Consider the following 26,206-nt stretch of genomic DNA (forward strand, 5'->3'; position numbering starts at 1 on the left):
TCTCAAGGTCTAAGGTGTCATGATAAAATTCTCACACTTTTGATTCATATGCTTAAAGGGACATATCCCCAGCCCTCTCCCTACTACTTGTGGGGTTGTCCTAATAATAATAAAGGGTTTTTGCATCATTATTTAAATAACCCCTTTGAGTGATACATGTAATTGTTGCTACATATCAAGTCAGATCGTCTGCAGCTCCAAACCAAAAAACGAAGGAAACCCTCGCGCTCGGCGGAAGAGCTTTTACTGTGATTCACGCTCTCACGAAGCTTTGCAAACCCTAATTTCTCCCCTGCTCATCATCTATCCCTTTGTTTCCGTCGGCAGAAGCTCAGAGCTCCCACTGTCGCCGTCTTCAACCCAGTGTTGCCAGGTTCTCGCCACGACCCGAGCTTCTTTGCAGGTTAGATTTCAACTCTGTGCAGCATATTTTCTCTTCTTCGTACTGTTAAATCAGGTTGACTCAAAGGCAATCGTACCCTAATTAGTTACTCTCGAAGACCTCACAGATGAAACCCTAGCCTTGGATGTACATTTCTCTCGAGGACACTAGGGTTAGCACATTGCGTTTGCTTCGGCCTTGCTAGCTGCCTTCTGCTTACAGTTGGCTCTGCTTACTGATATGAACACTTGTAAGCTGATGCCCGTGTGTTAAAAGCAGAGATGTTGGCAGAAGAGGCCTCAAAGTAAACTGGGGTTTCGTTCTATGACTACGAGTCTATCATGTATTTCCCATTTCGCCACGATGCAAATGCCAAAGAGGTTTCTCTCTCCCTCTCTCTCTCTCTCTCACACACACACACACACACACACACACACACACACATACACACGCACGCCCGCACGCACATGTTTGCAGGCATAAAAACACACACACACACACACACGCACGCACGCACACACTTGTTTTTGTCTTCCCTGTATTTTTTTTTTCAAGGATCTTGTCAAATATTTGAAGTACTTCTTTCAAATACGTACACCATGCGAGTAAGCTTTCTCATACGCCATCATTTTCTGTGTTTTTCAGCCAAGAGGCACCACAAATTTCTAGTTAGTTTTAGAATTTTAACAACTTTGTCATGGGGTATATCGCTTAATTGTCTTGCTGTAAAGTCATCATTAGAGGTATTTATCCCCAGTATCAAGTCCAATTTTCCAAGTGTTACAAATCACAATTTAGCCTCTCATGAATGTACATCGTCAAGTTAATATAGGACCTTGCACATAAAGCTGTTTGTCTGTCTAGGTCAGAGGTTGCGGGTTCTTCCCACTTGTAACGGGCTTTTTCCACACCAGCTTTACATGGGTGTCTTATTGATTTGGTGAGACAAGAATTGCCCCAGTTGCTAGCATACAACATGCGCTTAGTTTTATGGTCAAATGATCCCTTTCAGGTGTTTGAGGGTCTCAAGCCCCCTTTAGTCATTTCTTGAAGTTTGAGTCATGAGGTTGCCTTTTGTTTTTGGTGATTTCAAGGTGTTCAACAATCTCTGTTGTGACAGTTACTGCGTGCTAGTGTTTTCTGCTACCAGTATACGATCAAGCATAAGCAATAGGTCAGCCATTCAGATTGTGGCTTAGACTTGCTCAAGCATCAGTTTTCTAAGTCATGGATTCTAGTTTATTTTCATGCTGTATCTAGATAGCAATAGCATTTGGAATTCTTGAACAAGTGGATATGTTCCACAATCAGATGGGCAATGCTACAGTATGCCTTGTTAGTAACACGAATTGGATGCAGAATGATGTATGATAACTTTAGATTGAGTCCAAAGTATGCATGTAAACATAAAAATCCATGAAAGAGAGTTCATGATTTGCATCTTTATTGAAATATCATTAACTTAAGGTTCAAACAAACCTTAAGTACAAGTGTGAAGCGTCCTTGTTCTGAGCTTGTGTTCACATGCGTTTATGTGGAAAGTTTCGTTGGTGTGAAGATGCCCAAATGGAGTCATATCTGGTTTTTTGGTGGTCTTGGGAACCACGTTGCCAGGAAAGATGTCTCAAGGAGGTGGTGTTGTCATCAACAATGGAGAATCAATATGGAGATTGAGATGATTCTCTTTTGGGTCCAGAGAGGATCCCAAACTTGGAGCCCAAGATGTGGCATGGGAGTGGCCGAGAGCTCCTTGTGTGTTGTGTGCCCAAGTTGAGGCACTCGTATGTGTGTGTGAGTTGCCCATGAGCAGCATGGATATTTAATGGCGATGTGTGCCATGTATTTGTACAAGGGTGTGCTGCCTTGGCCAAGTAAAGCCTAAAATGTTTTGTATCAGCCTTGATGAGCTGTGTGTCTGTGTGCATAAGTGACAGTAGTGTGATGAGGGGTCACCAAGTTATGAGGGTGGCGAGAGAGTTCATGATTGTTAGATTGTGAGAGGGATCACGTGTGTCCTATTTTCGCTCTTAGGGAGGGTGTTGAATCTATAAGCTCAATAGCTTTGTGTGCATGTGTATGCACCATGTGTGTGTGTGAGTGTGTGTTCACACGTGTGCTAGCTAGAACCATATGAGTGTATAATTGTGATTGGTGAGTTGGATAGTGCGACTAGGATCGTTAAGATTGAGTAATGTGAGGAATGAGGTCAAATGAGTGACGTAAGCCATGATGTGGAGAGAAGCCTTTTTGGCTTTAAATGTTGTACTTCGCCTCACCTTTTGTGTAAGTTTTATGGAATAGATTTGGTGTGATTGAGCATTACGGTCTTGTTGAGCTTCATTTGATTAAGTGCCTAGCTATCTTAATACTACCATTATGGAGTTGATTTAAGTGGTTTGATCCACCATAGCTTGGCACTAGATCCATGTTTAACAAATCCAAAAATTGGGTCATTAATTTTTCAAAAATCCTTGGAGAGTGGAAAAACAAACGGGTTTCATGAGAGAGACTTCTGTCAGAATTACAAACAGATTTAGAGGGCAAAGTTGCAGGGTTGGATGTGTCATTTTGATGGTCACAATCTCGTGTTTGGAGACGGTTACCACACGATTACTTTTTACAACAAGAGAGATGGATTACTATCTTAGGCTTGAGAAAAGGTGGAAGAGTTATAAATGAGGAAATATAGATGGGAGAGGCAAGGATAGAGAGTGAGGAGAGCTAGAGAGAGTGTATGCTCTTGGATAAGAGCAGGATGTAGGAATGATCTTGTATGATTCATAGTACCTATGAGCAAGCTTGGGGCTGTTGTTGCCTTTGAGGGAAGCATACCTGTTTTCTGTACCCTAAAATATTAATAATTTTCCTCCTTGAATTTTTGTAGGCATTCTGTGTTCATCTGCATATTTTACATACGGGCTCAAGCATTCATTTTGGTGAGTTGCAACAAAGCTTCCATCTTCTCCAAACCATCTCGCATGTTGGGTTTTTGCTGCATTTATTATGTAGTACAAAGTGGCGATGTCGTAGCAAGTAGTCTATGCTATGCAGGATGAAGTCGATAATTCAAAGCTTTGTGAGTAGACTCTCATGGAATCAAGATTGCACTTTGGTTTTGGTCAAGTTTGGGAAATATGTTGAATTTTCCATTAACATTTATTCTTTCCCACCCTTGGTACGAGCAAGTAACCTTTATACAAGTCCAAGTTCCCTCTATATTGGGCAATGATTGCTATACGATTGGAACTGTATGATGTACTTTATCACATCTTTCATTTTCTAGGTCTTATCATAGGGTTTTGTCATACCCAGGTGGCATGTCATAGGGAAGAAATGCATATCATGCAGTTGCATACCCTATCCTGAAATTATTGGAGTCCATTTTTCAGCTGAGTGAAAATCAGTAAATCATAGACTATTTTGGGTGCCTCAGAATTTGCACCTATTTCTCTTGAATATCATGTAATCAATTATGGATGTACAGAAGAAATAGCAGAGCATGCGCATGCTCACATTTCAATATGAAGGCACAAGAAGTAGCCATCTTTTTTTCTTGTGGGAACAAGCTCTCTTGCGTATGGAAATGCTTGAATGTCTGATGATTGGTTTACTTTCACTTCTAATTTTCTCCCCATATGAATAGTGGGGTCATTTTTTGAGGGTATGAAGTATGGCAACATTTATTGGCCACAGCCTACAGGCTCCATGGGTGACCTTCAGTGTCAACAAATTTCCTGCTCTCTCCGAAATTGAGGTAGGAGGCTGGAGTGTACTCTTTTGTGATTGCAAAGACCTCTTGGTTAGAAAGGCAGTTGGGAATCATGTGTTGAGTATACAGATCACGTAGGAGACTCGTTCAAGTGTAGTACTAGGTAGAATGCTGAATTTTTAAGACACCACACCTGTATATATTTGGAGCTGTTCTTTCACAGGAAAACACAGATTATTGGCTAACACTAGCTGATCTAGCTGTTCTTTACCTGGACCTTTTCATTATTTGAATTTTCTTAAAACGAGTTTCCACAGAATTTTCCTCAAGTTGAAGTGTTTTCATGTTGGAAATTTGACTATATAGGCCCTGGGTCTCATTGTCTGCTATTACTGTGTATTGAAGAGCAAAGTTTAAATGGTGCAGTGTTGTGTATCTGATTTGGGTTTTCTTGTTCAATGTAGTCCATGCTCAACAGCTCAGCAGCTTCAAACTTACTCGATTCTAACAGCACAGCAAGACCTTTTGCTTCATCATTTTCTGCTCAAACCGGCTCAGCCCCTGTTTTTCATCACACAGGTATTAATGTGTGCTGCTTTGAAAGGGTCATAAAAAATTCAGTTTCTAATATTACTTTCTATATCAAAAAAGGGAGTCACTACATTTCTTTGATTCATGCAGGATTGATTATTTTGGGTTGGCTATGATTCAGGCAGCATTCCAGGATTGCATAATGTGCATGGGAGTTACAATATGCCTACAATGCCTTCTTCATTGTCATCACGAAATTCTGGTCTCGGAGCCGCACCTGCTGGTGCTGTTCACCAACCATCAGGAAGCCTACCAACAGGACGTTTTGCTACCAATAACTTACCGGTTTCGATGTCACAGGCATGATTCAGTTTATTCTGTGAACATTATTTCCATTACTTTGTGCATCATAAGATGTGCTTAGCATCTACAGGATGTATGATTTCATTTGAATAACTGATGTGCTGTTTATCTGATTAAATTTATGATTTGCTTGGATTGACTTTCAGATATCCCATGGAGGGCTGCATGGGCACAGTGGGATAGCAAGTCGAACGGGTTTAAGTGTTGGGGGAAGCAGTGCGTACAGTGGTAGTATGAATGGAGCTGTCACCTCTGTTTCTGGACCATCTCCAGGTTCAGGAGCTGTCAATAATAGAGGAACAGTTCCTGGATTGGGAGGTTCTCCATCCATGATTGGAGGTGCTGGCCCTCGAATTACAAGCTCAGTTGGCAGTATGATTAGTGGAGCTCTGGGGGGGAGTCTGGGCCGAACCATCAACTCAGGGACCGGCCTCAGCATTCCCGGTTTTAGTGGTTCACGAGTGAACCTAGGGCCAAGCAACGTGTCTGGAGGGCTTGGTATGCAAGGTCCTGGACGACCTTTAAGTAATGTTCTTCAACAAGGTAGAAAGGATTCTCTATCTCCAATTCATGTATGTGCTTGTAAAAGCTGACTTGTTTTAGGTAGAAAGTTCTGTTTCCATAATTTGAGGAAAATTTAGGATGTTACCATTTACTTCTTTGTTTAATCTATTTTTTAAAATAAAAAATTTCCCCATGAAAAAATTCTTCTAGTAGTCAAGAAAAGGAGTTCACCCATGAGTGAAACATAGCTTTCCAAGGAGGTCAAAAGTACAATGCAAAGGAGGGGGTTTCCCTCTCTGGCTGGCCACTCTTGGAGGGAGATCACATCGGGAAAGAGGCCCGGGGAGGGGGAGGGTGCACACTTCGGGTGACTGAGAATTAAAGAGACTACCGCCCCTGAAGGCAAGAAAGGGCCCGCCGAACAGCTGTGGCTACAAGCACCTCCTAGGTAGTGAAAGTGCAGGTAAATCCGCATGACTAGGGGGAAAGATTGCAGGCTCTGCTTTGAGTCTCCCTCACCTCTTGAGGCTCTCAAAGCTGGTTTGGACGTCAAGTAGTAACAGTCCGCCAGGATGTGCACTAGAGTAGTGACAATCCACCAGGATGTGTATTTCATGCAAGTTAGTATTATGTTGTTAGATTTAGTGAGCTCGCCATCATCATTGAAACTTTAACATGGCATTAAAGCCTCATTGGCTATTCTTTGCGTAGAAGATGAGTGAGACAAGGCACCAAAAAAAGGCCAAAGGCCACATGTCACGATTGTGACTTAGTTCATTAGACACAGTCTCCTCATGGTTACAGATACTGAAGTGACATGATTACAGAGGACCCCTACACTCAGAAGGTCACGACTATTCGCTCTAGAGACATGCCTCTTCATCAAGAGCCACACTCCTTCGACGACTGGTCACACCCCTTCGCTCTAGGGTTGCAACTCTTCATCCAATGGTTGCAGCTATTTGTCCAAAGGATGTGTCTCTTCGCCTAGAGTCATGACTGTTGGTCATGGGATGTGTCTTTTCATTCGTGTCTCTTGAACTCCTATATAAGGGGCCTGTTGTATCACAATTTCAATCAATCAATCAATCAATCAATCAAACATCTGTGTTCAAGTCTACTTTCAGTTTCAGTCTTAAATACACAGATAAATGGATGAAATACTAAGTAATAACAGTAAACCTCACAGTGGTATCAGAGCAAAATTTTTTCCCGGGCCTACGGTTGTGAGCCTCTCACCCTCTCCGCTCTACTCCCCTACCCGGCGTTGTATGGAAGCAGAAGAAAGATGGAACCTACATCTACGAGCATGAGGTAACCTAAACCTTCTTTCTCAATTCATACATAGAAGACAGATGCACAGATGTGTGTGTGGCGTACCTGGTAAGTGTGGAGAGATTGCCTGCTGGTAGCCCTTCGTGTGCCTCTTCATCGGGTTGTGCCCTTTGGTGCATGGGTTCGCATCCCTTCACACGAATGGTCATCAAATCAGCCGGCAGGTACTCCTTCACCTTGGCGGCACTCCTTTCCCAAGCGATGGCACCTCTTCGCTATTGGCCGCTTGTGCAATAAGCGCCACGATTCAGCCAGCGCAGCCCTTCGTGGGTTTAATAAAACGACCAGCCGGCCAGCCCATTAATTAACTTGGGCGGCCCTTTTTTTTTAAAATTAACCCACGTACCCTTTTGATACATCAAAAAATAAATAAATAAAAAGAGCGACTATGGGGCCAGCGCAACGAATTCGTCCGCCGGCCAGCCCATTCGCTTCTCTCGCACGCCGTTCCAGGAAAGGTGCGCTCCTCTTCCACGCTGCCACGCCAGGGACTTCTCTCCACTCTGGCACACATTCCCCTTCTCAACAAGGCGTCCAATGGAACCCAATAGCAATCAGCCCGCGCCTTACATCTCGTACATAGACGAGGTCCCGAAAGCCATATTGCCCGAGAATCCTCGCCCAGCCCCGGAAATAATTATTATACCCGATACACCCACACCGGAGCCCGCCCTATTACCCGAACCTGTTGCAGAGCCTGTTCCGGCACCCGAACCTGCGCCCGCTCCGGCTCCAGAACCTGTTCCGGCTCCAGTTCATGTACCAGGTCCCCTGGACTTTTTATTATACGTGAGTCACTGCCATGCCACTCAGTTCCAGGCGTGGGTGATTTGGCATATTTACTTGACGTGTCCAGCTCACCATCTTGCTCATTACGAGTTTATTTTGGGACGGTACCCACATTTGGCATATTTCCTGGACGAGTGCCGTGTGGATGCAGTAAACCGGATCATCTCGCTTCAGCCCTTGGTTCGAGTATACAGCGAGCTCATTGTGCCAGATTACACTCCCTTAACCCCTGCAGAGACACCTCCTCTCGACGAGGTGGAAGACTTCGAGCCTTTGGAGTTAGGCTCCAATTTCTTAGCAGAATTGGGAGACGATTCACTGTCACTCTCTCCTCCAGCAGTACCACATATTTCACCAGCTTCTCCGCGCTACTCCCTCTAGCAGACCCAACATGCCATCTATCTCAGAGGAGGAGGGCCAGCAACAAGACGAGCAAATGCAGGCCATTACATTATTACGCGAGCAGATGGAGACACTTCAGCAGACTTTTTCGACAAGTCTCTCTACCATCAGCAGACGACTTGACCAGTTGCAGCGGCCCCATCCAGCGCGCACACCAGCTAGTGATCCACAACCATCTTCTTCAGAGACTTCGGTAGCAGAAAATGAAGATGAACCAGATCCAACTGCCGAGGTAAACAATGCAGAACTCCAACTTCTTTATAAAATATTTAATGCTGCACAAAAAAAGAAACTCGATGTCAAACTGCTTGCTCCTTATAATGGTCGCCGCGACAAGCGCGTGCTTGACCAATGGATATTCAAAATGGAGGTATATTTGACCAATACCGATTTGGTCGAAAGCAAGAAGGTGGCTTTAGCCAGTTCCCTACTCAAGGATACAGCACTTCTATGGTGGCAACGACGTGTTGCAGATGGTAAGCACACTCCTACTTGGGATAAATTCCGGTGCGCCCTCCGCGATGCTGGTCATACCCTAATTCTCCCATTCAACTGGTATCAGAGCCATGCATTGGGGACGGCGACAAATCGGAGATGGACAACGGCCTCGGTAGATTTGCCATCATTTTAGGCACCGCCTCCATTAGTTCACTGCTGGACGGCTCTATCAGATTTCTGTGAGGCGTGCAGTGAGTGAGTGAGGCCGGAGGAGGTCTAGTCGGTGGCATCAAGAAGCTGGGGTAGCGAGAAGGCCAGCGCTACTGTACCTGCCAACCAGGCGCCTACAGCAGCAGCGCCAGGTGTCCAATTCAGGCGGACACGTAGGCCTTTGTCCATACTCTGGCGTAACCAGGCGCATAGCCAGGCGAACACGCGTATGAGCGCTGGAGGCAGACGGAGACGTGTTCGAATCTTTCTATTGTATTGTCGATAGCGAGACGTCTACAAGGCGGAGCAGGCTTCCTGCAGTCAAAGACAGCGAATCGCCAAGCATTGAGTCGACGTCTCCGTCCCTCGGTTCCCAAGATCGTTGTCTCTGCCGTGTGTGTGTCTGTCCCCGCTGAGGAGTTATGATGGTGCGCTTGGTTCGTTGGCTTCATCGACTAGCCCCACTCACTCCTCGCGCATCTCTACCTTGTCATGGTGCGTTGCTGCGCCCAAGTGGTAACGGGCTGTGCAGAGACTTTTCCGAGATTTTTTTTTGGTTCGTGTGAAGACTTCAGGGTTCAGCCTTATTACCTGGCTGTTCCTTGATTGCTGAGGAAAGTGTTGGAACTTTGGAGAATTAGAAGTCTTGGAAGCCGACCTGGGTCGTTGGTTTCAGAGCTCCTCAGCTATTGCCCAACTGCACAGCAGCAAATACGAAGCCCTCCCCCCTTTTCCTGCATCAGAAATCAGAAATTTACGAGGTACATGCTTCAATTTTTTTTTGGGATTTGCAATTGAGCAGGTACAAGTGTCGAATTGCTCAATTTTGAGCAAAATTGGAAAAATTGGGTGACATTGGTCACAATCAGGATCAATTTGCAAGAAATTGGATGTCAAAATTTGGGGCTTTTAATGTATTTGTGCAATTAAGCAGTCATACATGCTGTATGATGTGAGAAATCGCACATTCGGGCAAAATTGCAGCAAATTGCAGTGCAAATCAAGGGGCTTTTGTGCCGATTGGATTGATTTGCATGCAGGCAATCGCATTTGATGCTGTGGATAATGTGTTGATGCCTTACAAGCACTCAATGTGCCTGTAAATCAAGGGGCTTTTATGTACTGGATGTATATGTGGCCAGGGGGAAGCATCGCGAAGACTTTGGATGCCTTCATGTGCGTCAATGTACCATGTATGATCAGCAATTGATCTTAAATCAAGGGGCTTTTCAAGATTTTATGCTTGTTAAGCTTGGCAAAGCAGCAGGCAAGACATTTATGCCTTGAATCCTCAGAAATCAGCTTGCAGTCAAGGGGTTTTTGCCCAATTTCTGTTCGGAACTGTTGTATACAGTATTCGGGACTGTAAAAGTCTGATTTTCACTCATTTGGACAGCCAGGAGAGCATTTATTGCTACTGTACCTGTTGGTACAGATTTGGCACAGCTTTGTGCAAGTTTTGGCATGGCTGTACATTGATTTGAGTGAGGAAAAGGTTCAATTTCAGTTGTTGTACTTGTTGGTACAGGTTTGGTACATCATTGGTGAGCACTTAGTACTGCTGTACAGTACTTTGGAAGGGCAACAGAGCACATTTAAGGTGCTGTCCTAAATCTGCAGCAGCCAGATTTTGGTGATTTCATCACATAAAGTGGGAGAAAAGTTGCATTCTTGCTTCCGCAGTGGGAGATAAAGCTTGGGAGAACAACTGTGAGCACTTTGTGTGCTTTTGGTGCAGTGTTTGCACATTTTGCAGGGAGTCAGGCATTGACAGGTTGCATATTGCTATGGCAACCATAGGTGAGAGCTCTTCATTGCTTCACATCAAGAAGCTTGAAGGCTCACATAACTATGATATTTGGCAAACCCAGTGCTACAATGTGTTGCTCCAGAAGAAGCAGCACAAGCCTATCAAAGAAAGGGGTGTGATGCCCACTTCTCTTACTGCTGAAGAGTGGGAAGATATGGATGAGCTGGCAAGATCTACTATCATGTTGTCTGTGTCAGCTCATCCATATCTTCCCACTCTTCAGCAGTAAGAGAAGCGGGCATCACACCTCTTTCTTTGATAGGCTTGTGCTGCTTCTTCTGGAGCAACACATTGTAGCACTGGGTTTGCCAAATATCATAGTTATGTAAGCCTTCAAGCTTCTTGATGCCCGCTTCTCTTACTGCTGAAGAGTGGGAAGATATGGATGAGCTGGCAAGATCTACTATCATGTTGTCTGTGTCAGACTCTTTACTTTTCAGCATTCGTGAAGAGAAGACAGCTTGGGGAATGTGGCAAAGATTGCAGGACTTGTATGCCTAGCAACGTGCCTCAAGCAAAGTGTATTGGTTGAAGAAACTCATAGGTCTTCAGATAAAGGAAAGGGCGTCTATGGCAGTCCATCTAAATGAGTTTAATGGTATTGTCAGCCAGGTCATTAATTAAAAGTTGGCAATGGACGATGAGTTCAAAGCCACTTTTCTCTTATGCACTTTGCCAGAGAGTTGGGACACATTCAGGACAGCCACTAGCAATTCGCATGCTATGCTGTCATATGCAGATGTTGAGGGTGCTCTTCTTCAAGAAGAGATGAACAGGAAAAACAACTCTGTTGGAAAGTCCAATGCAATGAATGCACGTGGGAGATCCCAGCAAAGGGGAAAAAGCTAAGAACGGGGAAGGAGCAAGTCTCGCTCCAAAAAGGACTTGGAATGCCATTATTGTGGCAAGAAGGGACACATTAAAAAGCAATGCTACAAATGGAAAAATGATCAAAAAGAAAAGGAAAAAGGCAAAGACAAAGACAAGGATGAAGCCAAAGATGTAAAGCCAAAGGGCAAAAGTGGAGTCAAGATTGAAGAAATCAATGTGTCACATGCAGGTGACAGTGAGGATGAGGTCCTATTTACGTCTTCACTTGATGTCCATTCACTTCTTACAGGTGGTCATGGTATGCACTCATGGATCATTGATTCAGGTGCCTCCTTGCAGAGACTTGTTTGTCAGGTATACTGCTGGCAATGAAGGAGTGGTTTATTTGGGTGATAACCATGCATGCAAGATTCTTGGCAGAGGTGATGTGAGGCTTGTGTTTTCAGATGGCTCACAGCTTATGCTCCATGATGTCAGGCATGTGCCTGAGATCAAGAAGAATCTGCTTTCTACTGGACAGCTTGATGATACTGATTATGTTACCACATTTGGTCGTGGAAAGTGGAAAATTAGTAAGGGCTCACTGGTTGTTGCCAGAGGCTCTAAGGTGGACACTCTTTACTTCATGCATGTAGGTGTTTGTCACCATGCTAATGTAAATGCAACCGGAAATCTCTATGTGGCATAGCCGGTTGGGACACATGAGTGTCAAGGGAATGGAGCAATTGTCTCGTTTGGGTTACTTGCCTTCTCTAAAGTTTTCAAGTTTTCAGTTTTGTGAGCATTGTATATATGGCAGGCAACTCCAGTGCCCCCACAAGAAAGCTCTTGGACAGAAAGATGCTCAGTTAGAGCTTGTGCATACAGATGTATGTGAGATGCCTCAGCTTTCTTTGGGAGGGGCAAAATACTGTGTGTCTTTTATTGATGATGCCACATGCAAGGTGTGGGTCTATCCTCTTCGTTTGAAGAGTGATACATTCTCAGTGTTTCAGAAGTTTGTTGCTCATGTTGAGAATCAAACTGGCAAAACACTGAAGGCTTTGCGTTCCGACAATGGTGGAGAGTATATGTCCAAACAGTTTCAGGACTTTTGTGATGCTAAAGGCATCAAGAGGGAGCTCTCTACTCCTTATGATCCTCCACAAAACGGGACAGCAGAGAGGATGAACAGGACCATTCAGGAGAAGGTCTGTTCTATGTTGTCACATGCTGCATTACCTCATGGTTTTTGGGCTGAAGCTGTTATGACAGCCGTTCACCTTATAAACAGGTCACCTAACACGAGGCTTGGTGGGAAAGTGCCAGAAGAAGTATGGACAGGAAAGCCTCCGTCATACAAGCACTTGAGAGTGTTTGGTTGCGTTGCGTACGTGCACATACGCAGGGAAATGCGCACCAAACTTGATCCTAAGTCTCACAAATGCATATTCCTAGGATATGGTGGCAGAGGTGAAATGGGGTATAGACTTTGGGATCCCGTGAATAGAAAGATTATACGCAGCAATGATGTCATTTTTGATGAAACATGCATGTATAAGGAGCTTGCAAGGCAACAGGAGCCTGGCAGAGTCATCTTTGATGATGATGGACATCATGGACAACAACAAAGGGCTGTAAATCAGCCATTACAGCAGGAAAACCAGCCCTTAAATGGTGCTGAAAATGGTCCAAATGGACAGCCAGAGATGGCAGAAGATATCCCTATGGATATACCACAGTTAGAAGAAATACCGGGCATGATATTTCAGCCTTATGGCATGGAACAGGAGCCACCAATGGGTGATATGCAGGCTGGACAGCAACCTGCAAATGATGGTCATTGGGTACGGAGGTCCACAAGACCCTCCAGAGCCCCTGACAGGTTTGTTCCAGGGGTTGACTACTTGATGCTTACTGACTGTGGGGAGCCCTCATGTTATAAGGAGGCTTTACAGAGGGCAGACAAGGCTCTTTGGGAGCGTGCCATGAAGTCAGAGATGGATTCTCTGCAAAAAAATGGAACATGGAAGTTGGTGCATTTGCCTGCAGGCAAGAAGGTTTTGCCATGCAAGTGGGTTTACAGGCTCAAAGTTGCACCTGATGCAAAGCCAAGATACAAAGCCAGGTTAGTGGCTAAGGGCTTCAAGCAGGAATATGGTGTGGACTTTGAGGAGATCTTCTCTCCAGTGGTCAAAATGACCACACTTAGAGCTGTGTTAGCTTTGGTTGCACATGATGATCTGGACTTGATTCAGATGGATGTGAAGACTGCTTTTCTTCACGGTGATCTCCATGAGGAGATATATATGCAGCAGCCAGAGGGTTATGCAGTGAGTGGAAAGGAGAAGCTTGTATGCAAGCTGAAAAAGAGTCTTTATGGGCTCAAACAGGCACCAAGAGAATGGTATCATAAATTTGATACATTCATGAAATCCCAGAAATTTAGGAGAAGTGACATAGATCATTGCTTATACACCAAGAAAGCTTTGGATGGCAGTCTATTGATCCTCATCTTGTATGTTGATGATATGTTGATTGCCGGGAAATCTCGTAAAGAGATGGATGCCTTGAAGCAGAGGCCGCATCAAACCTTTGATATGAAGGATTTGGGTGATGCAAATCACATTTTTGGTATGCGGATACTTCGGGACAGAAATCAGCATGTGTTGTATTTGTCTCGGAAGGAATACATTGGCAAAGTTTTGCAGAGGTTCAATATGGACGGGGGGAAGAAGACTAGTACTCCTTTGCCTCCATATGTGAAACTCAGTGCTATGGACAGCCCACAGTCAGATAGTGGCAGGGCTGATATGGCCAAGATTCCGTATGCTTCAGCTTGTGGCAGTCTCATGTATGCCATGGTTGCTACTAGGCCGGACATTGCATTTGCAGTGGGAGTGGTTTCTAGATACATGGCCAACCCTGGCAAGAAGCATTGGGAAGCAGTGAAAGGTGTCATGAGATACCTGAAGGGCACAAAGGATATGTGCATTTGTTTTGGCAAACAGGATGCATTAGTGCATGGTTACAGGGATTCGGATTATGCCAATCATCCAGATTACCGGAAGTCTACTACCGGTTATGTGTTTACATTCACAGGAGGTGCTGTGTCATGGATATCCAGGATGCAGAAGTGCACAGCCTTATCTACTACAGAGGCCGAGTATATTGCAGCCACAGAGGCTTGCAAGGAGGCATTATGGCTATCTCGGTTAGTGGTTGATTTGGGTTATACAGGGGATATTCCATTGTTGCATTGTGACAGTCAGAGTGCCATCCAGTTGGCAAAGAACCCTGTCTTTCATGCAAAGACGAAGCATGTGGATGTGAAGTATCACTTCATCAGAGAGGTGATAGAGAACAAGCAAATTCAGCTTGTTAAGATTCATACGGATGACAACCCGACTGATCTGTTGACAAAGAGTTTGCCTCCGGAGCGGTTTGCTCATTGCAGACACTTGATGGGCATTGGATGAGGCCAGTTTCAGCCTTGATATGGCCTTGTATATTATCATGTACATGCTGATTTTTCTTTTCCTTCATTTAAGGGCACTTTGCCTTTAAGTGGGAGGTTGTTGGGGTAAAGGCATTATGCCCACCCTTATAGTGTGTACAAGCCCATAAGTTATAGTACATAGTACACTTAGTACTTTTAATGTACTAAGTGCACTATGTGTACTAGTGCAATATACATGTGTGATAGGGGAGTCACACACTCATTCCCATGAGTTGACTTATCCCCACAACTCTCTCTCTCTCTCTCTCCCTTGTTCTCTTTGTGTATGTCTCCCACATGAATGTCTAACCCTAATCTCTTCTCCCATTCACGCAAGGCCTTTGAACCTGCCAGTGCGGACTACCATGCCCGGTCTGCTCTCCGCTGCCTGAGGCAAACAGGATCTTCAGCCGCGTATATCACAGAGTTCCAACGTTTAACTCTGGAAGAGAGCCTCAGCCCCGCTGACAAGCTACACAGCTTCATCGATGGGCTTGAACCCAACTTACAGGAAGATGTGAAGAAGTTTAGGAAGATGTGCAGAAGTTTAACCCTCTCACCATAGATGCTGCCATTGCCTATGTAGAGCGCCTTGGAGATCTACGACAACAACCCAGGACATCCTTCTTTGGCAATCGGTCCTCAAACAGTGCTCGTTTCTCCGAGCACAATCGCAGAGGAAATTTATCTCAACCTGACTCTCAATATTCCCAATCCTCTGGTCAGCAATCTACTCGGCAACAGCCATTTCGGCCTAGATTTTCAGGTCAAGCAGCAGCCTACCAAACAGGATCCTCTTCCAACAACAACAATCGGAATCGAGGACGCAAATGGCAAGGTCGCCGACCCAACAATCGCCGCAATTTTCGCTGCGATACCTCAGCAGGTCAGCAAGCCTCTACATCGGCACCTTCTACCTCTCAAGCCAACCCTCCAGGTCTTTGCACGATTTGCAATGGACCACACAGGTGGTATGAGTGCCCAAAGCGTAATTCTCGCCAGAATTTCAACATGGAATGTTTCCCAGAAGGACATCATCATCCTTCTGCGCCAGAAAAAGGCAAGCAGGTGGTTCATGCAGTACGAGTTTCTAAAGTTGTCAGTGCTTTAATGCTGAATGCCCACAACCATACTTCAGTGCCTGTTAACCTTTCCAATCAAGTTTTGAGCTTATTGGGATTTATTGGCCAGCATCCTATCAATGTTCTTGTTGATAGTGGATGCTCAACTAATTTTGTGGGAACTACTCTCGTCAGCAAGTTACGATTACCTACTCAGCAGAGTGCTGAAGTTTTCCAAGTGGAACTTGCAGATGGTTCTTTCTTGCATTGCAGTAAACGGATTTAGCAGTTGCATTTTCAGATTTAGGACTATCAAGATCAGCTGAATTTCTCTATTATGCCTTTGTCACACTATGACATGATTCTTGGACAGTCTTGATTATATGAGTATGATCCTTTGATCAGCTTTTGAGATCATTCCATTCGACTTTATCATAATCATCGAGAAATGGAATTACGAGGTCTGTTTAATTCTAAGCCGATTACTGTGGTTTCTGCTATGTAAGTCAAACGCTTAGTGCGTAAACGCGACAGCACTTCTGCCTTAGTTATGTTGCGAGAAGCAGAAGACAATACAGTTGACCAATCGGAATCCTCGCCATCAGATATTTCTTATTTACAGCAGCCCTTCTTTCAACCTTATAAGGATTTATTTCCTGACGAGCTGCCAACGACATTGCCTCCTCGACGTTCTGTAGATCATACGATTGATCTAATCCCTGGACAACCACCGCCAGTTCGAGCTCCTTATCGAGTTTCTTGTTCAGAATCTCAAGAAATTCAGAGACAATTGGCAGAGTTGTTGGATAAAGGTTATATACGTCCAAGCAAAAGTCCTTTTGGTGCTCCAGTTTTATTGGTCAAGAAGAAGGATGGATCTATGCGACTTTGCATTGATTATCGTGCCCTTAATAAGCAGACAATCAAGAATAAGTTTCCATTGCCTCGCATCGATGAGCTCTTTGATCAGTTGCTTGGTGCGAAGGTATTTTCGAAGATTGATCTGAAGTCAGGCTATCATCAAATCAGGATTCGAATTGGAGATGAGTATAAGACAGCTTTCAGAACAAAGTATGGACATTATGAATTTTTGGTCATTCCTTTTGGGTTAACCAATGCCCCAGCTACTTTCATGACTTTGATGAATGACATCTTTGGTCCTTACTTGGATAAGTTTGTCATCGTTTATCTGGATGACATTTTGGTCTTCAGTAAGACTTTAGCAGATCACAAGCAGCATTTGCAGATTGTCTTCGACGTACTCCGTACGAATGTCTTGTACATCAACAAGAAGAAGAGTCAGTTTTTCAAAGATCATGTGGAATATCTTGGACACATCATCTCTGGACATGGTATTGCAGTTGATCCTAAGAAGATAAAGGTCATTGTTGATTGGCCTTTACCACTTACAATTTCAGATGTGCGATCTTTCTTGGTAAATTGCAATGGTCACTTGAAGCTGAAAAGTCCTTTAATGATCTTAAGTATGCGTTGACAACTACGCCTGTTTTGGCTATTGCGGATCCAACTCAGCCGTTTGACGTCATGACCGATGCTTCGGATAGAGCATCTGGAGGCGTTCTTATGCAGAATGATCGTGTTATTGCTTTTGATAGTCATAAATTTTCGGCTATTCAAATGCGATATCCCGTTTATGACAAGGAATTTTTGGCAATTGTTCATGCTTATAGAACGTGGAAGCATTATCTTCTTGGTGCAGATTCAGTGGTTAAGACAGATCATTAGTCTTTGACTTACATCTTTACTCAGCCAGTGATGAATCCTCGTCAAGGACGATGGGTTGAATTTTTGGCAAATTTTCCCATGGCGATACTCTATGTTCTTGGATTACAGAATGTGGTAGCAGATGCTTTGAGCCGCATGTCTCGAGCTACGAACTTTGCTATCTCAAATGTGCAGATGGAGATTCCTGCATGTTTTAAGCATGAGTATTTGACAGATAGAGACTTTGGAGATGTCTTTCGAGCTCTCAAATCTCTTCATCCTACTGTTGCAGAAATGAATATGTTTGCCGCATATACAATTGCAGATGATTTACTTTATTACTTAGATCGCATTTGTGTTCCTCACAATGCATCTTTGCGGAAACTCCTTATTCAAGAGCATCATGAAGTACCCTTTGCAGCTCATCTTGGAATTAACAAGACATATCGTTTGTTATCAGCAACATACTTTTGGCCTCAGATGCAACAGGATGTTATTAAGTTTGTTAAAGCTTGTCACTCTTGTCAAATTATGAAAGCTTCACGACAACTTCCTCAAGGATTGCTTCAGCCTTTGCCAGTTCCTCAGGAAAGATGGGAAAGCATAAGCATGGATTTCATCACTACTTTGCCGCGTTCGCAGAAAGGCAATGCTCAAATTTTAGTAGTGGTTGATCGGTTTTCCAAAATGGCACATTTTATTCCTTGCAAGAAGACAGTTTCTGCTCCAGATCTTGCAGCGTTGTTCGTACAACATATTTTTAGAATTCATGGATTGCCAAGATCTATTGTTTCTGACAGAGATCCGAAATTTACTGGACATTTTTGGACTTCCCTATTCAAATCTCTTGGTACGAATCTCTTGTTCAGTTCTGCCTATCATCCTCAGACAGATGGACAGACAGAACGGGTAAATCAAATTTTGGAAGAAATGCTTAGACATTATATTTAGACAAGATTAGCTTCTTGGGAAGAATATTTGCCTCTTGTGGAGTTTGCTTACAACAATTCTCCGCATTCAGTCACTGGCTTGACTCCTTTTCAAGCAGCATATGGTCACACTCCGCTTGTGCCTACAAACTTTGTTCTTCAACACAAGATTAGCTTCTTGGGAAGAATATTTGCCTCTTGTGGAGTTTGCTTACAACAATTCTCCGCATTCAGTCACTGGAATGACTCCTTTTCAAGCAGCATATGGTCACACTCCGCTTGTGCCGACAAACTTTGTTCTTCAACACAAGGTGGCATTAGCAGATCAGTTGATTCAAGAAATGCAAGATATTCTTGTGCAAGTTCGAGACAGACTGGTTCATGTTCAGCAGAAATATCAGAAGTATGCGAATAAGCACAGAAGGCATACTGAGTTTCAAGAAGGTGACTTGGTTTTGCTTTATGTTGCACCGCATCGATATAAGGCAGTAAAGTCAGTCTTTCCGAAGTTGCGACTGTGTTTCTATGGTCCATTTAAAGTTATAAAGAAGATTTCAGTTGTCAGTTATAAGTTGGATCTTCCACCATCTTGGGGAAAAATTCATCCGACATTTCACATCTCTTGGCTCAAGGAATATATACAAGGAGATTCATCTATTCCGGAGTTATCTTCTTATGTTCCTGAGATCGAAGATGATCACATTATTCTTGTTCCTGAGAAGATTCTTGACGTTCGTCAGAAAGAAACAAGACGGAAGATTACTACAGAATTTCTTGTTAAGTGGATGGACTTGGATGAGTCAGATTCTACTTGGCAGACAGATGAAGAAATGCAACAATATCCTCAACTCCTCCAAGAATTCTTTGGCAGACGACCGACTCTCATTTAATCACAAGGGTTTTATTTTAAATGGGAGGGAATGTCACGATCGTGACTTAGTTCATTATACACAGTCTCCTCATACTGAAGTGACATGATTACAGAGGACCCCTACACTCAGAAGGTCACGACTATTCGCTCTAGAGACATGCCTCTTCATCAAGAGCCACACTCCTTCGACGACTGGTCACACCCCTTCGCTTTAGGGTTGCAACTCTTCATCCAGTGGTTGCAGCTATTCGTCCTCCAAAGGATGTGTCTCTTCGCCTAGAGTCATGACTATTGGTCATGGGATGTGTCTTTTCATTCGTGTCTCTTGAACTCCTATATAATGAGCCTGTTGTATCACAATTTCAATCAATCAATCAATCAATCAATCAATCAATCAAACATCTGTGTTCAAGTCTACTTTTAGTTTCAGTCTTAAATACACAGATAAATGGATGAAATACTAAGTAATAACAGTAAACCTCACACCACAGATTTTGTACAGTCCTATGGACAGCTTTTGTACTATACAATATACTGAAAATACAGCTCTCTCTCTCCCATCAGCCCCAGCTTGAGGAGATCTTGGAGAGGCACAGAGCCACCTTCCCATGCCCAACGGAACTACAGAGCCTTCTACCCGCTAACCCCATGCTTGATATCCTTGATGGCCCTCTCCTCCTACCCCGGGGGGCTAGCTCCATAGGTTGTATGATGATGATGGTTCCATTTTGTATCATATGGCTTGGATTTGACTTTCCGGCTCATACCTCTAGTCTTTGTTCTCTTTTGTAACATGATGAGATTACATGGACACTATTGTATCGCTTGTGGTCTCATAGACCCATTGGGTCTTTTGAAGACATTTAATATAACTTTCTTCCTTTCTATCTTTGTTGGTGACTTGCATAAAGGTTCCTATTCAGTTGCTTAGGGCTAAAAGAAGATACATAGTTTCCGTGCATGTGAAATTGGTATCAGAGCATTAGGCTCGCCGGAAGTGTCCCAAGAAGGTGCATAGGTCCAAGGAGAGCCAGGGTAGAATTCCCATGGGATTGGTCGCTGTTCAGCAAAACCAAAGGGAATAGTAGCCTCGAGGGTCGGATGCCATTTGGGGGCACATACCAAGGAAGGTTCTCAAGAAAACGGTTCCAACGTTGGTGGATCATCATGCAAAGTATTATGCCATGTTGTCATTACATCTACATTTGAGGTGGATGTAATGACAACATGGCATAAGTTGGATGCATCGAAATGTGAGAATCTTGAGGATTACAACAAGAAGTTTTGGGAAGCTTTACTCCCAGTTACTTCTTATCGTGCAATGCCATTGTCTGAGCCGGTTGAGAAGTATTGTTGTGGGTTTCTCAACGAAGTGCGTAACTATTGCATAAAGACTCCAGTAACAAATATGTCGCAGATGATAGAGAATGCCATGACGGCAAATGCGTTACTCACTGGAGTGCGTGACTATTGCATAAAGACTCGAGTAACAAATACGTCGTAGATGATAGAGAATGCCATGACGGCGAATGCGTTACTCACTGGAGTTTCAACTGGATTTAAGGGTAGCAAAAACACAAGCAAGAAAACTGAAAAGTTAGGGCATGCTTCGCGTGATGCAACAGTGCCTATAGAGAAGCGGTATAAGAAGTTACCAATGCCCAAGAGAACTCTTGAGGAGAGACATGCTTTGATGGATGCTAAGAAATGCTTTTTCTGTACCGAAGAGGGACATATGTCTTTCAATTGTCCCAAGCGTAAGTCCCAAAAGGTATCTGACACTAAAGGGGAGCCCAAGTCTAAGAAAGCAAAGCCTTCTGTGAGGAGTTCTATATCATGCCACTTGATGGGTGTGATGTTTTGTTGGGTATGCCATGGTGTCATAGAGTACATGCGGTGGTGGATACTTACAACAGGAAGATTACTTCGACTCATAGAGAGAGAGAGCATATTTTAGATGTAAAGCTTAAAGGGGAATTTGGTCCTATTTTATCGGCTTCGGCCATTTCATCAGTAATGAAAAAGCATCTTTTTGCGTACTTGGTTTTTGTAAAGGATGCAAAAGATGATGAGTCTAAATCTAATTTGTCTATGTTAGATAAAGACAGGACCGATTTTCTACATGAGTACCAAGATTGTTTTTCCGAGTCATAACTTCCTCCAGAAAGGCCAGAAGATCATGCTATTGATCTTATTCCGGGGAGTACCCCACCAAATAGACGACTGTACCGTGCTAGTGTAGCCCAACAAGAGGAAATTATGAGCCAGGTATAGGAGTTGTTGACAAAGGGGTTGATTTGGCCTAGCTCATTACCCTTTTGCTCACCTGTGCTCTTAGTGCAAAAGAAAGATGGTTCTTGGCGCATACTGGAATCCACAGTCTTTAGTCGGATAGACTTGAAAAGCGGGTATCATCAGATACGCATTAGATTCGAGGATGTGCATAAGACAGCATTTTGGACCACCTTTGGGCTACATGAGTTCTTGGTCATGCCCTTTGGCTTGACAAATACTCCCGCCACCTCTAAGCATGGGGTTTTTGCTATGGGTACATTCTTTGATGACATGATTGTGCATTCATGTTCAGAGGAGGAGCATAGGAAGCATTTGGCCACTGTGTTTGAAGAACTCTGGAAGCATAGGTTGGTCATTAATGGCAAGAAGAGTGAGTTCTTCTCAGAAGAGATACACTTCTTGGGGCATATCGTGTCTAAAGATGGAGTCCGTATGGATCCTTCAAAAGTGGAAGCAATTCTCAATTGGCCAAATTTGAGAACTGTGCATGATGTACGCAGCTTTTTGGGCTTGCGTTCCTATTACAGGCGGTACATACGTTATTTTACTGAGATTGCTTCGCCCCTTCATGTTTTAACAAAGAAGGGAACTCCGTTTCGATGGGCTGATCGGGAAATTGCGGCCTTTAAAAAGCTTAAAGAAAAGCTTACTTCGGATCCCGTATTGGTATTACCGGATCTCCGAAAGGCTTTTGTTGTCCAGTGTGATGTATGTGGAAACAACATTGGGGCAGTTCTCATGTAGGAAGGACATGTTATAGCCTATGAGAGTCGTATACTACAGAATGCCGAGAAGCAATTAACAGGCTTTTGAGAAAGAGATGTTAACTGTAATTCATGGCCTTTCTACATCGAAACACTATTTGTTTAGGGCTGATTTCATTGTGCAAACAGATCATCAGACCTTGCGTTATTTCCTCACGCAAATTAAACTTTCTGAGAAGCATATGAGATGGGCCAACTTTTTGTCTATGTTCCACTTTCAGATTGTGGATGTGGAAGGCAAATGTTGTGGCAGATGCTTTGTCACGCAAGCCACAGGTCTCAGCAGTTTCACTTGCTTATCATCATGAGCTTGATGAGATGAAAGAGCAGTATTGTCAAATCCCCACGGATCCCCTCTTGATCATCTTGGTTCGAAACTCGAATCCTGCAAACAAACAAACAAACAAACAAACAAGCAAGGGGGTGCAGGCCTGACTCACCTCCCAACCATGACAGCCGTGGGCGAGCCCACAGTCTTGGCTGTCCCCACCGAGCCACGAGCTGAGCTAACTAGGATGACGTACCGACCAATCTCCTCCTCGCGACGTCCCATACCGCCACGAAGCTGCCCTCGCGGGCCTCGAGATTGCGGCCGGCCTCGGCTGCATAAAGCAGGTACACGTCTGCACTAGATCCAGGCTCCAAGACCATAGAGCTCTCACAAACTCGCGAGACTCTCTATATCCAATAACTAACCTTGGCCACCCTTTTATAGGCTCTTGGCCGGTCATCGGGCGTCCACACTTGGCCGCCCGCCCGTCCATACTTGGGTGCCTGTCCGTTAGAAGCAGCAAATGAGGGTCCCAAGTTGTTGACCCAGTTGTAGAGCTCCGCATCAATCTCCAATTGCTGCTCCACATCATACATACTATTAATGTACCTATCTCGTAAGGTGAGCAGCTCCCTATCATGAAAGAGAAGTGGCCTCTTGTAGAAAGGATGGAGGAATGCAGCCATCCCATGAATGGGGCGACTCATATACCCCCAGCGATAATCCACAATAGCCAATATATCATCTCGGCTGCAAGAGTAAAATAAACAGAGAAGTAGAGCAATTAGTAAGTCAAGACTCAAGAATCAAGATTCTGTAATCGGCCATCAAGAATCAAGATTTTACTTACCAATTCTGTGTCAGGGACGTACAGGCTGCAATATGACTCTTCATCTGCATGAAGAGGTGGTACACTAAGCCCAAAGTGGAGCCCTCCATGTCTGTGACTCACAGAAGTACAAATACTGGCTGCAAAGCCACTAAGAGAGTTTGCACATCCGTCCAGAGGGTCTCATCCAGTATCCGTCTCTGTATGTATTTGGTGGGCTCTGTCTGTGAATGATACATATCTCTCCACTTTGGATCCACAACTGTCTGTAATAGTGGATCTCTCAATTTGAATAGCCTGTGTAGCACCAAATACATATAGGCAAATCTTGTCTTGGATGGCCGCACCATATCTAGGTTGCTGTGGCTCCTAAAGATAGCCAATGCCTGCTGCTTCTTTCTGAAGAATTTAGTGATCTTCGTGGTATCAAAAACTGTGGGTTGCACCCAACTCAGCTTGCCTATGTCCTCCATAAGCAAATCAAGGCAATGGGCTGCACATGGAGTCCACACAATGCGAGGAAACTCCGCCTCCACCATGTCTCCCATTGCCTTGCAATTAGCAGCATTGTCTGTTACAACCTGCACCACATTCTCTGGACCAACCTCAGCAATTGCTTGGCGAATATGCTCGTAGATACTCTCAGCAGTGATGCGTTCGCCTACCTTCCCAGCATCCACAGCGCGTAAGAAATACCAAGACATGAAGAGACAAGAATATTGATGATGTGTCGTCGCCGTGTGTCACTCCAGCCATCCGAAATGATAGTGCAACCAAATTGTTGCCAACCTGCTTTCACTGGCACCAATGCCTTGTCTATCAAGGCCTTTTGCTCATCAAGCATCGTGGTGCGCATCTTTTTGTACTCAAGCCCTGACCATGACTCCGTGTGTCCAACCTGGGCTATAGCTCTGACCATCCTCTTCCATTGGTTAGTCCTCAAAACATTGAAGGAGATATTGCACTCTATGAGAGTGCGAGCAATCTCCATCTCAGCCACCTTTTGCCTTTCTTTGACCCAAGACTGTGCATGCACACGAGAAGGCAAGGTGGTTTGCCTTTCCGTATGTGTATCACCCTCATTCTCATCTTGCATGACAGAAGGCCTCTTTCTGGCAGACGATGCCTGCTCAGAAGAGGCAGGCTGAGATTCATCAACCTGCGTGGATGGACCGGCCAAGTCCCCAAGAAGAGCATCATGAAGCGCATCCTGTGTCTCTTGTGTGCCTCTTCCTCTTCCAGCTGCCCCCATTGCAGGGAAATTTTCAGCAATCAACTGACCTCTCAATGCTTCTGGCACACTCTTGCACCCTGCACAATTGTTGGTGGTGCCAATGCCTGTGAGGTGCTTGATGACACGAGTAATTGTACTCGTGAGGGTGAAATTGTAGTACTTGCACTGCCATTGTCGAGTGCCACTACCTGCCTGCCCTGGAGTAGTCACAATGCGAATGACGTTTGTGTGCTCCTTCCAGTATGGGTTCTCTCGCTTCGGCATGATTGCTCTGACAAATTCAATGCACAATACCATACAATTTCAATCAGGATTCAGCAATCATGCAACATTGCAATGCATAATATTTAGTGGGCAGCTCAGCTGAGAGTGAGAGGGAGAGGGAGAGAGAGGCTGAGAGCTAAGTGCATGGTCCACAGATGGTGGCCTAAGGCTCTGAGAGAGAGAGAGAGAGAGAGAGAGAGAGAGAGAGAGAGAGAGAGTTATGTTGCTGCCTTGGGGGCCTGAGCAAGGGTGGGTGGCTGGGTGGGTGGGTGCGTGGGTGGGGAAAGGGGGGCGCTAGCACAAGAACACAAAAGATGGCTAAGCAAAGGGAAGGCCTGCACAGAGAGAGAGAGAGAGAGAGAGAGAGAGAGAGAGAGAGAGAGAGAGAGAGAGAGAGGTGCCAGCACAAGAACACAGAAGATGGCTAAGCAAAGGGAGGGCGGTGGCAACAAAGGGGGACGAGAGCAGAAGAACACAGAAGATGGCTAAGCAAAGGGAGGGCGGTGGCAACAAAGGGGGATGAGAGCAGCAGAACATAGAAGATGGCTAAGCAAAGGGAAGGCCTGCAGAGAGAGAGAGAGAGAGAGAGAGAGAGAGAGAGAGAGAGAGAGAGAGAGAGAGACTGTACCGGAAGGTGCCAGCACAAGAACACAGAAGATGGCTAAGCAAAGGGAGGGCGGTGGCAACAAAGGGGGACGAGAGCAGAAGAACACAGAAGATGGCTAAGCAAAGGGAGGGCCGTGGCAACAAAGAGGGACGAGAGCAGAAGAACACAGAAGATGGCTAAGCAAAGAGAAGGCCTGCAGAGAGAGAGAGAGAGAGAGAGAGAGAGAGAGAGAGAGAGAGAGAGAGAGAGAGAGAGAGAGAGAGAGAGAGAGAGAGAGAATGTACCGGAAGGTGCCAGCACAAGAACACAGAAGATGGCTAAGCAAAGGGAGGGCGGTGGCAACAAAGGGGGACAAGAGCAGAAGAACACAGAAGATGGCTAAGCAAAGGGAGGGCGGTGGCAACAAAGGGGGACGAGAGCAAAAGAACACAGAAGATGGCGAAGCAAAGGGAAGGCCTGGAGAGAGAGAGAGAGAGAGAGAGAGAGAGAGAGAGAGAGAGAGAGAGAGTGGTGGTGGTGGTGGTGGTGGTGGTGGTGGTGGAGGAGAGCAGAAGCACACAGAAGATGGCTAAGC

General features: G+C 44.7%; 2 protein-coding genes, 1 non-coding gene and 1 pseudogene across 4 annotated transcripts in view; 2 read left to right on the plus strand and 2 right to left on the minus strand.

Moving 5' to 3' along the window:
- Positions 1-205: 205 nt before the first annotated feature.
- The window catches only part of LOC147606877 (putative NOT transcription complex subunit VIP2), a 73,173-nt pseudogene continuing 47,172 nt past the window's right edge, over positions 206-26,206 (plus strand). Inside the window, exons 1-6 of the transcript XR_015264903.1 lie at positions 206-403; positions 662-762; positions 3,267-3,318; positions 4,556-4,670; positions 4,804-4,982; positions 5,132-5,528. The product of XR_015264903.1 is annotated as a putative NOT transcription complex subunit VIP2 (transcript). The remainder of the gene's footprint in view (positions 404-661; positions 763-3,266; positions 3,319-4,555; positions 4,671-4,803; positions 4,983-5,131; positions 5,529-26,206) is intronic.
- Positions 4,593-4,670, minus strand: LOC147606878 (small nucleolar RNA snoR35). Its single transcript, XR_015264919.1, has one exon. It is a non-coding gene; the product is annotated as a small nucleolar RNA snoR35 (small nucleolar RNA).
- LOC147606879 (uncharacterized) lies at positions 7,247-8,093 on the plus strand. Its single transcript, XM_086791523.1, has one exon. It carries the CDS (start codon positions 7,362-7,364, stop codon positions 7,992-7,994), a length of 633 nt encoding a protein of 210 aa, XP_086647649.1. The 5' UTR covers positions 7,247-7,361; the 3' UTR covers positions 7,995-8,093.
- Positions 23,647-25,025, minus strand: LOC147606880 (uncharacterized). The gene is made up of 2 exons (XM_086791120.1): positions 24,224-25,025; positions 23,647-24,122 (listed from the first exon to the last, which is right to left on the minus strand). Exons 1-2 carry the CDS (start codon positions 25,023-25,025, stop codon positions 23,647-23,649), a joined length of 1,278 nt encoding a protein of 425 aa, XP_086647246.1.

This window comes from Cibotium barometz, chromosome 56 (genome assembly GCF_041138505.1).
Source record: "Cibotium barometz isolate CiBa-2024 chromosome 56, ASM4113850v1, whole genome shotgun sequence".
NCBI classification, from domain to species: domain Eukaryota; kingdom Viridiplantae; phylum Streptophyta; class Polypodiopsida; order Cyatheales; family Cibotiaceae; genus Cibotium; species Cibotium barometz.

Coding starts and splice junctions, on each gene's coding strand:
- LOC147606879 (XM_086791523.1), top strand. CDS start 7,362: ATGGAACCCAATAGCAATCAGCCCGCGCCTTACATCTCGTACATAGAC.
- LOC147606880 (XM_086791120.1), bottom strand. CDS start 25,025: ATGCCGAAGCGAGAGAACCCATACTGGAAGGAGCACACAAACGTCATT. Junction 24,123..24,223: donor TCTTGTCTCTTCATGTCTTG/GTATTTCTTACG, acceptor AGGTTGGTCCAG/AGAATGTGGTGCAGGTTGTA.